Source organism: Epinephelus lanceolatus, chromosome 15, assembly GCF_041903045.1.
Source record: "Epinephelus lanceolatus isolate andai-2023 chromosome 15, ASM4190304v1, whole genome shotgun sequence".
NCBI lineage: Eukaryota > Metazoa > Chordata > Actinopteri > Perciformes > Serranidae > Epinephelus > Epinephelus lanceolatus.
Genome location: NC_135748.1, coordinates 7,101,870 through 7,113,794, shown reverse-complemented (window position 1 = coordinate 7,113,794; position 11,925 = coordinate 7,101,870). Strand labels below are relative to the sequence as shown.

Genomic DNA, 11,925 nt, shown 5'->3' with positions numbered 1-11,925 from the left:
TCATCTGTTTCAGCTCGCAAAACAATTTTTATGCACACCAGCATCATCTGTTCCTTGTGAGCGAGTATTCTCCAAATGTGGAGAAGCTGTGAGCAAAAAAAGAAACCGGCTCAATCCAAATATTGTGGAAAAAATAAATAAATAATAATAATGTAATAATAATAACAATAAAAATCTTTGAGTGTTCCCCATCACACATAATCACCCCCTGCCATAGTTACACAAGCACATTTTCACCCCCTGCCATAGTTACAAAAGCACACCCAACCTCTGCCATATTTTCCCAGCACTCTCTCCTCAATAACACAATACACACATTCATCAGTCTTTATTTGTAAATGGAACATATTCAGTCTGGTGTGTGTGCGCATCAGTTTTCAAAGTAGACATTTAAATCCAAGGGTGATCAAAGCAAAGATGCTTCAGAACCCAAGTAAAGTAGTTTCCCCAACACTGCTCATTGAGGTGTGTGTGTGTGTGTGTGTGTGTGTGTGTGTGTGTGTGTGTGTGTAATTAAACGCCTCCTGTCCACCAACTAGCCTGCCTAATTTGACTGCAGCCTTGCACTTCGCCAGGAGAGGTCACTGTAACTGAAGCTTCGAGTAATGAACCCTTTTTCGAAACAATTGGCTCAAGTGGTTCAGTGCTTCACAAAAGCTTCATTTGCCCATCACTACTATTTTTCCACCCCCTTCTGAAATCTTTTTCTCACGTGATGTGACGTCGAGGTTTTGCTGAAAACGCTGCAGCTCTCTTTCTCTCCCCTCCTCTCCTGTGTCCGAGCCATAGACCGCGGAACCGGGGGGGCCAGCCGGGCCATGGCCCGGGTAACTTTTGTACTCTGACATAGAGGGCTGCATTGGGATTGGGTCCCGCCGGGTCCCGCGGGTCCCCATTAAACAGTAGAAGAAGAAGAAAAAGAAGAAGAAGATGTAGCCTAGCTACAGGATGTCAACACAGGAACTTGGTGCACATGCATGAGCGTTTCCACTCCATATTTATTCATAAATGGACGAATATGCCCTGAACCAGCTTTCATACCAATTTGCCGCTTGCCCCACCTGTCTGTCTGTCTGTCAGTCAGCTCCATCTGTCATGAGACAAACATGAAAGAAGACGTGCAGTTTATTGTGTTTCGGAGGGGAACGCCAGTGGAGTGGGCCTTTAAATATATGTAGCAATTTTGCAAAACAAAAATAGCAGCAGTGGAATGAAGTGGAAATTCTATTCTTATTAACCCTATTTTGGTGCCTTTTTGGATAAGGTTGATTTTTTATATAAAAATGTAAATGAAATCTTAAATGTAAGTCATCTATATTGAAAATGGCATAGACTCTTGTGAGCAATGAGTAATAAAATCAAAACAAGAGAAATACTCCTTTAAATGGAGTCTAATCTATTTCTTTTCCTGTTTTTGGAGCATCTGGATTTTGTGTAATAATGCATGTAAAACCTTACCCCGAAATGCATAGTCATGTTCATTTTTTCAGAACAAGATGGGCTATCTAAATATGTATGCTGCCCGAGTGTCACTTAAAACAAAAAATAACAGGAAAATACGATTGAACATTTTCAACAACAGGAAAATGTGTTTTCAAGTCTTCTTTAGTTATAAGAAATAAAACAACCCAAACCTTTACACGACAAGACAAACTTTTTCTATGCCTCTTTTATTAGCTACTTTGTGTGGCCACAAAATATTGAACAAAAAAGTTACATTTCAGCTATATTAAACATGTTAATAGCTTATACTATTTTGAATGATCAACATAAAAGTGCACTTCAAGAATAAGTTCTAACAGCCACCAGACAGGGCATGTTTTGTAAATTAGTATTTTAGAACCTGAGCATACAGTATCCTGCCCTGAAATAGCAGCAATAAAAAAGCAGTATAGCATAAATAATGAATCACTTTCAACATTTCAAAATATGGCTCATTTCAGTCCCACAGAGACTTAACAAGGAACTTATTAATGCTTAGAGCCTATCAAAATTTTGGTTAGGACCAAACAACAAAGTCTTAACAGACAAAACATACAGCCAAACAAGGGCTAAATATACAGTACAACTGAGGAAAATATACAGCCAAACAAAAGCTGATAATAATGAGCAAAACTACTGAAGGCATTTAGCCCTTACCTTTGCCTAAGGCTCTACAGAACTACTCCATACCACTAAAGTATTTGTTAAAGCACAACAGGAGAAGCTGCTGAAAGCGTTCATCACCAAGACAGTTTCGCTCTGGGGTGAACACAAGTCCCCCTACACTGAAAAGTCAGTGGTGCACTGGATGGTGTTGCAGCGGAGTGCCACTTCTTCAACTCCTGGAAAGTGGTGCAGGCTTTCCATCACAGGGGCAGATTTAAGATAAGCTATTACCACTGTTTCCACAGACGTGTGCATTTGAGTCATCTGGCTGTGCATCAAAAGAAAAAAAAGTCATCCTCACAGGGGGCGGGCAGGCAGCGCATCCTCCACGACATACTCAGCCACCAGCCTTCTCACTTCTCCTGGGTGAAGCATCTTCACCTCTGGTCTGGAGAAATCCAATTTTCGTTGTTTGGGTTTGCTCGTGCCATCATCTTCCACCTGTTTTTTCTGTTTGCTAGCAACAGGTGGTTTAGCTGCTAGCGGGTTGCCATGCACTCTCTCTAGGTGTTTCTTGAGGTTACTTGTACTGTTTTTAGCCGTAGACTGTTCCCTTGGCCTTGCACCAACACAAAGTGCACCTACTGTGAGCTTCTTGTCCTTTTCAGTGAGAAATTCAAAATAGTGCGCGTATAACCTCTTAGAAAAAGTTGAATCCTCAGCTGCTGCCATCTTGCCATCTCCAAAACAAACCGCTTTCTTCTCCTTCTCTTTACATCTGTTGCACCTGAGGTGTCCCACAGCCTGTGTGACTGACAGAAGATAGAGGCCCAATATAATTTAGAATTTTAATTAGAGTGCAATAAAAATATGTTTTCCTTAAAATTAATGAATATTCGTGAATAATAATCATGATTTCAATATTGATCAAATAATCGTGTTAACAATTTGACAGACATGGCTCCGTCAATGCATTGTGGGGCTGCAATGGGGCTACTCACACTCGGGGCTGTACTGGGGCCGGGAGACACACAAGGGCTGCTGTCACTCTGGGTCATACTAAGGCCACTAAATGTGGGGGACACACAGGGGCTGCTGTCACTCGGGGTCAAACTGGGGCCACTCAATCTTGGGGTCCCTCTCAATCCAGGTGGGCTGACCCTGGTTACCTGTACAATTAGGAAGCAGAAACTTTGACTTTAAAGAACATTTCAATACCTCTAAATGGAAAAAAACTAATACCAACACTAAAATGGCAGATCTACAAGCTCATAATGCATTGTAACATCAGGCGTTGTGAGCTTGTAGATCTGCCATTTTCACCACATCTGTATCTGCCAAAATTAGGACATAAAGTCAAACACAAATGTAATGCCTCCATTCCTAGAACTGTAGACATTTTAAAGACATTTTTAGACACTGGGTTTTAAAAATTTATTTAAGAATATTAAAGGATCCACAGGGACCATGGGGGCTGCTCACTTTCCCTGTCCCATTTGGGCTGCTCACCCTCATGGTTCCATGGGGGCTCAAAGGAACCTGCACAATTTGAAAGCAGAAAAAGTACTACATTTAACACCATTTCAATATCCCAAGAGGAAAAAAAAATAGACATCAGCAAAATGAAGGCAAAAATAGTGAAAATACCAGATATACAAGGTCATGATGCATTGCAAAGTTGTGTGAGCTTGACATCTGCCATTTTCATTACCTTTATATCTGCTGAATTTAGGAAATAAAGTCAAACACACAAATGTAATACCTCCACTCCTAGAATTGTAGACACTTTAAAAACATTTTTTAGACACTGGATTTTAAAAATTTATTCAAGAATATTACAGGATCCACAGGGACGGTTCCATGGGGGCTGCTCACTTTCTTGGATCCATGGGGGCTGCTCACTTTCTCTGTCCCATTTGGGTTGCTCACCCTCATGGTTCCATGGGGGCTCAAAGGTACCTGCACAATTTGAAAGCAGAAAAAGTATGACATTTAACACCATTTCAATATCCCAAGAGGAAAAAATAACACTGCAGCAAATTAAAAACACAAAACTCTACTATTAAAAACAAATTTCAAATACAGACATATTAGCAAAATTAAGGCAAAAATAGTGAAAATACCAGATCTATATCTGATAACCAGATTTATATCTGCTGAATTTAGGAAATAAAGTCAAACATACAAAAGTAATCCTTCCATTCCTACAAATCCAGGCATTTGAAGACAATTTTGTCGGTCTTGAATTTCATAAATACATTTAAGATATTTTAAGGATCCCGGGTACCCTGTGCTCACTTTCTGGGTCCCGCGGTGGCAGCTTGCTGTCTGGGTTGCACCTGAGCTGCTCTTTTTCTGGGACACAGACTTAAATGTGGTCACGGGCTTAAATGCAGGAGGAGTTGGTGGCAATACATCTGCATCATCAATGTCAGTTTCTTCTTCACTTGAAGACAGCAGGGTTTTTGGTGTCCTATATTCAGTTAAAAGCATACATTTTAACACAGAAATACACAGAAAATTGCAAAATTAATTATGTTACAGTAGTGTAGTGGAAACCAGATTTTTATTTTCTTGATCATGGCAGCCCAAGTGTTTGTTACTGGCATGCTGATCTAGTTTTGGATCCTAAAATATTGGGATGGATATCGCTTTTTGTGATTTAATCCCACCAAAAAAAAAACAAAAAAAAACAGTAGATTGTTTTTTTAATGTGGCTAAAGATATTTTTGTAACACCTGCCATATTTGAAGTAAATGAAAAATGGAAATTAATGCCAGAAATTCTGGAACCAGCCACTAGCCACAAACATTATATATACTGTATACTACATTACCTTCTTTTTCGCTTTGCAGGCATCTCATTGTCTGTCTGTAAATCTGATGAAGCCTCTGCTCTTCTACACTTCTTTCTAGCAGCTTCAAATGTAAAAGGAAGAGGGAAAGGGGGGCAATTTTTCTTAGTAAGCAATCTATGCTGCATGTCTGTGCAAAGTGAAAAAATGTACCTTTCAAAACTAGGTTATAATATAATAAATCAATATTGTTTTCTACTTCCAATGATTAATTTTTTAAAGAAACATCAGCCCTAATCATAAATATCAAATATTCTTTTTCATAATTTTAACCCTGTAAATGCCAGGTATTTGTCTTTATGTCAATGTTTTTAGTTGGAAAAACAAAAAACAAATTATTTTCAATACATTACACACGCAAAGCAGATAATTGTTTTTATTACCATACCCTATTTTTATGCATTATTATTTATTGTGTAATCATGTTTATATGGTTATGTGCAAAAAAATGTATTTAAATATTTTAATTAAAAAATAAAAATATGAAAATGAGTGAATATTTGATATTTAGTGCTATAAATGTCCCCTGTCTAGGACCCCTAAACAGACAAATTAGACCACTGACCCCCATTTGATAACATTTTGAAACATAAACCAGAAAAACACCAGAAAAACACAAATACTAATTTTGAGACTGAATAACATTACTTTCTTTGTGAATGTAAGTTCCTAGAGAAATGTGTAGAAAAAAGTCATACATTTTTTTTGAAAAAGCTGGGGACCCTCTTGACCCCCCCCCCACCATATATCATGAGTAATTGACAGTACACAAAAATAATTATGCATAAAAATCTATGTGGCTGCAAATGATTTACATATCCCAGGCTGTGATAATAAAAATAATTATCTTCATTACATGTCATCTATTGAAAATAATTCAATTTTGTGTTTTTGCACCTAAAAAGGCACACCATGACAAATGCCTGGCATCATGTAAAGGGTTAAAAATATGAAAAATTAATATTTGGTATTTATGATTACGACTGATGTTGGTTCAAAGAAAACTGAATGCAGAAAATCATATTTTTTACAGCCTAATTTTGAAGAGTACATTTTTTGCACTTAATCATAGACATTCGATATATTTTTTTTTAATACCTCATTGCCACTTTGAGCTAGATAGATAGATGACAGACAGACAGACAGACAGACAGACAGACAGACAGACAGAGTATTTGTCGAATTCGGAAAACTTCTTACCTGCCCATCCAATTACTCGGACAGTGTATTTCGGCCAACACTCATGTGGCTGTTGTCGCTCCTTTACAGCCTTAGTCACATTATGGCCTGATGGCCAAAAACACTTGTTCTGTTCTTCAGTCAACCAACATGATGGAATGATGTCCATTGCGAACTGTCCATCATGTGTCTCATTGATGAATTCCACAATGCTGTACAAGGACATGCCGCAAAGTTCATAAGGGTCAGTTACTGTTTATGTAACTGAAGAAAGGCAACATCCCCATCTTGCAATGGAAGTAGTATGAGTCTTTCCGTTAAGTCCGTGACGGGCACACCGTGAAGCTGGTGAGAGAGCTGTTTCACTGTTCTAATCCCCACAAAAGTTGAGTCAGCAGGGTAGTTGTAAAAGCACTCGTCCCTCATAAAACTGACAGACTGTATACATACATCCCGATGACAGCTCTACAATATTCCTCACCACATATATTTTGCTTCCATCACTCTGCCCTGCTCTACTCTATTTCAACGCTACTTAGCTCTCTCTCTATACCAGTAGACTACCACATCCACCTGTTGCACAAAACGCACATGGCAGTGTTTCCCCGAGGATGGAGTTGTAGCAGCGGAGGTGAAACACACGCATGAAAAATAATTGTCACATGCGTGAAAGTTTTTGTATGCTTGCAAAGCACAGCCTGCTGGGATGTGAACGCGACACAAGCTCAGCACCAAATGAGTGCTGCGCTGCTGTGCGAGCAGTGTGTTTGTCTGTGCGTAACAGCAGTCTGTTGCTGGTTATTTACACAGTGTCCATAACAATAACTTTGTCAGCTGACAAACTGCACCGGGCTCGGGTCAGGTTTGGTCAGGAAAATGCGGCCGAGCCGCTCTAGCGTGCTCACCTGTGTGTGTGGCGGAACTCCGCTGTGTGCGATACAGAGAGCAGAGCAGAATTGTTAACGCGTGACCATGTAGAGACAGAAATGACACGATGACATAACACCATAAATAGTAGATTTTGTTATTATATTAAGCGTCTGTCGCGCAAAATAAGGTAACTTTAGTTTATGAAGATGTAAGACAGAAATACTAGAAATGTCCATCAAGCTGTATCCGGCGTACTTTCAGCTCTGAACTTTAATATTTGACTAATTTTAGACTGTTTGAAAATTTCATTGATAGTATAGTTTGTTGATTTTAGTACTTATATATTTTCCTTTTAAAAAAAGATATTGAAAACATCCTCTTAGGGCCTATGGAGCCACAGATGGGTCCGCTAATGCGGGGCAGCATTCACCGACTTCAACGGGTTAACGACACACCATTTACAACAGTCTCTTAACAAGGACACTTAAGGTGGTAAACCGCCTGTGCTGTTTTTTTCCTTGCTCGGATCTAAACCAGCAACAACACAAATAAAAAAATATAGACCACTGTACAGTACATAATCTGCAGCGTTCCATAATTATTGGATGTAACATAATATTTTAACTTACCTCACTCAGTGTACAGAAACTTAGTATTTCGGTGTAACCACCGGTCCGGATGATGTGTGCCTGCTTGCCCGCTGCGTTCCGGATGTGTGTCTGCGTTTCGAGCGCGAAAAAGGGGTCTTTGCATACAGGCCCCTTAGCTGTCTTAAGAACTGTCTGACCAAATAACAATTAAATACAGTAAAATTCTTAATAATAAAGGACACAGAAATAGAGAATCATTCATTCAAAAAAAGCAATTTAGCTGCTGCCTGCTGGCTTTATTATGAATGAACTTGTTTAGTGGAGTTGTGCATATACCCCATTTACTATAGACAATGACTTGCATCTAGAAATTTTAGCACTTTTTGGTGAAATACTGTGACTTTTTGAAGTCTTATGAAGATTTTCATGAAATAATGTAACCTTTTTCTCAAAATTTAATTTTTTTTCAAATGTTTTTTCCCCTCAAAAAGTTACTACTTTCTTCTCAAAAATGTGACTTAATTTTCCTCAAAAAGTTTTTTTTTCAAATATTTATGACTTTTTCCTCAAAGTTTTATGACTTTTTCCTCAAAATGTTATGACTTTCTTTGCAAAGATGCATTTATTTTTCTTGAAATTTTACAACTTTTTCTACATTTTCTATAGCTTAGTACCCCAACCCCCCTTTTTTCGGTACAGGTCTTTATAGATTTACGTCTCCATAAACATTCAAATCAAACATGTACTCACCTCATAGCCATATGTTAGGAAGGTTTTCGGGGGGTTTCCGGGTGTTTGTATTTGTTATTGTTCAATAAACATGCATTTTATCGCAGAAGTTGGACATTTTCTCCTCAATCCATATTGGTTTCTACTGCACTACTGACGGTTGGAAGGTGTATTGCGCACTGATTGAGAAAAACATTTCCGTACCAAGGCTATATTTTCGAGAAATTTCTGTAAAAAAACCTGTGGAAATTCTCAAAATGTTATATTACATACAAATATCAATGCAAAGATAACTAATAGATGAAATAAAGTCATACAATTCCAAGGAAAAGCCATAATATTTCAAGAAATCTCTGAAATTCTTCTGTGCTCCTAATTATTTAGGAGAACATGTACTCCCTGAGAAAAATGTTATCATAGAGCCCTGACAATAGCAGCACCACATAATGCTGCAAAATCTGAGAGTGTGAGCAGTTGGTATAGTGTGTTTTGAGAGTTGGTGTCTTATGTAAAACTGGACAATAATCTACCGTCATAACTCCAAATAAGATAAAGCCTCTGTAACGGGTCTGTACAGAGCCCAAAAGCAGCACAACTGAAAAGCTTTAAAGTTGGTAATGACCTTCATTAAACACTTTGAGATGTCAATGACATCCTTTCTCAATAAGCTTTTTTCTTTTCTGGGCACCGCTCTCAACCTTCTTCCCCGACATTTTGCAACTGTCACTCAGTCATAGAGGGACACACCCCAAAACTAGCTATACACATTCTGATAGGTCAGCCCACGGCCCATAGGCCATGGGGCCCACGTGGGTCACTCGTAATTTGGATCAATCAGCAGCCACGTAACATGAGTATAGAGTGATTGACAGAAAACTGACAAGTTACAAAACAATATGACTTTTTCAGCTCATCATGACCCCAAAATGATAGGCCCCTGAACTTGGTAGGCCCCTGGGCTTCAAATAAACCCGTGAATTAAAGCGGCCTTGCAGACACCTCAAGTACTTCGGTGTTCTGTGAGGGGCAAAGACAGATATCAGCATCCAAGTACAGATGGCTGGTAGGTTACCAGGGAGTCAACAAGCAAAGGTCAGGAGCAGGCAAGGTTGGCAACGGATGATCAGTCTGCTGAAGGACAATCTAGCTCAGTGCAAGAATGGAGCTTAAAGAGTAACTGAACCCTCATGAGGTGCTTCCGGCTTCCTGTTTCAAACACACACAACCTCTCTGCTCTGCCTCTCACTCTCTCTCTCTCTCCTCTCTTCTATAGCAAGGGCGGGGAGAACGAGGTCGATTGGTTATGGAAGCTGCCTCTAAAGCATCATCGGCCTCCATCTCAGACAATAGCAAAATTCAATTGCAATAGCCAGGTTTCAACCCATAGAGGGCAGTCGCTATGTATAGCTGTTGGGGTTTAGTTACTTGAATAGGTTACTCCTGAATAGACCGGTGCAGCTAGCGAGCTTGATTGCAGGGTATCAGGGCAGGTCTGTATAATTGGCTGAGAGTGAACGAGTGCCCTGAACTGCATTCAGAGTACCAGCAGAGAGCAGGCTGTGTTCAGAGTCCAAACTGTGAGAGCCCCATGTATTGGTTTGTGACCTGTACATTGTATTTTGTCTTCTATGAACTGGCTGGGTATCTTCTATGAATCCATGCCCACTTAGCCCAGCATTATACTTCATGGGGGCCCATATATGTGTTCCCAATTCTAACCCATGCCCACATAGCCCATGCTTTTCCCCTATGGGGCCCATGCAGTCAGCCCTTATGGGCTTCCTATGTGGGACCCATGTTTTTAAACCCATGCAGGACCCATATATAGTTCCCCAGTTCAAACCCATGCCCACTTAGCCCATAAATATTCCTTGTGGGGCCCATATATGTGTTCCCAGTTCTAACCCATGGGTTTATAGCCCATATCCCATGCATGTCCCCTATGGGGCCCATGCAGTCAGCTCATATGGGCTTCCTATGTGGGACTCATACTACAAAAACCACATGGGACCCACTGATTTGACCCAGCCAAAGCCCATGCCCACACAGTACCCATGTAGCCCATGGTTAACCCATCTGGGCCCCACATGTCATTGCTGGCTGGGCAATTATGCAATTATACAAGTGAAGTAAAACACAAATACCTCAGAATTTTACTCACTACAGTACTTGTGTAGATCCATTCCACCACTGCGTCTGCTAGGGTCAAAATAACATGAAATAAAGGCATACAGAGTCATTTTAGTTAAGATTTATTCATTCATCTCTTCATCTCTAGCATGTTCACACTCGTACACTTCCATTATTGCTTGCAAATACAAATAAACATACACATGCACAGAGAGTGGTGTGGACTTTTTCTGTGCTGCACACAGAGGGAAGGATTAGGAAGAATGAATCATCTCAGGCCGGTCTGATGATCATCTCTGTGCCACAAGTTAAAACATTACACGTTGTTTGTTTAAAGTACGAGGAGGAGAAGGGACTGTATAAATATCCTTCTTGACATGAGCACTACAGCAATTTAAAAAATGGGACTTTCACTCAGGAGATCAGGATTTGTGTGAATGTTGCTACTGTGAAGTGTTTAGAAGTAAGAATGTCATTATTGGTTTTGATTTTCTGTTTTCCAGTGTTGATTCACATCAGCAGCCCCCTGCTTTGGCCCTTTAAAAAGAACACAAACTAAACCCAGCCTCACCCTGTGTGTACTGAATGGGAATAGGCCATATGTATCAACAGTACAGGGGACTGAGGATGCTCCGGTTCTTCACAGATACAGCGTGCCTGTATCCCTGCAGTGTTTTACACTGGTGCCATTTTAGGAGACATTGTTTTCCAGCCACACTTTGATCTCATTCTCATTACTCCTGATCCATTCGATGTTGTTCCTCACGGTCTCCAGCGCCTGCTTCCTGGGCATCTCCCCAGCACCAGCGTCTGGTGTTAGACTGAAGAAATGCTCCATCTACAAGACCAGCAAATATTGACATATGTGTCAAAAAGCCTGAAAAAAACTCCCAACCTCAATTTGCTATGATTCAAAAAATATCACAAAATCAAACATTTCATTCTCTTGTCAAGGCTCAGTAATATTTGTATGTAGGCTCTATGCAAAGACTGTGCCCTAGCCTATACAAGTAGCCTTTGCCACTGTGAGCATTTATACTTGACATGTGTCTGTGTCGCTATGCAATCACTCCTCCTAAACGCTAGTTGACGGCAGAGTTTCTATGCTGCTGTGTTGAGTTTATGTGAAGTGCTGTAATGTTTGTTTGATTAAACTAACACACCTTAAACACACATAAAGGCTTCATACTGACAACATTAAACATAAGTTCAAAATTCATCTCCAATATAACTCACAAGGTTCACAGACAAAACAGCTGTCTTTCGCTTGACATGTTTTCCCCATGAATTCAGCATGCTAACATTATTAGCATAGGTCTATGACATTTAACATTGCATAAATTAGCTTAGCAGCTAGCGGACTTTCCTCTACTTATATGAAGCTGGGAACAACGGCAACATTTAACAGAGGTTAAGTTTAGCTTCATTATAACTCACAAGGTTAGAAAACTTCCCAAGAAATTTTGATTGCTGCCTGCTACTGCC

The 11,925-nt window shown here is 39.9% G+C and overlaps 1 protein-coding gene across 2 annotated transcripts in view; it reads right to left on the bottom strand.

The window, feature by feature from the left end:
• Window positions 1-10,546: 10,546 nt before the first annotated feature.
• Window positions 10,547-11,925, bottom strand: part of enpep (glutamyl aminopeptidase) — a 41,065-nt gene continuing 39,686 nt past the window's right edge. For both annotated transcript variants that reach the window (XM_078174871.1, XM_033643232.2), the window contains one exon: window positions 10,547-11,278. In XM_078174871.1, the coding sequence (XP_078030997.1) occupies window positions 11,132-11,278 (147 nt within the window). In that variant the 3' untranslated portion in view covers window positions 10,547-11,131. The remainder of the gene's footprint in view (window positions 11,279-11,925) is intronic.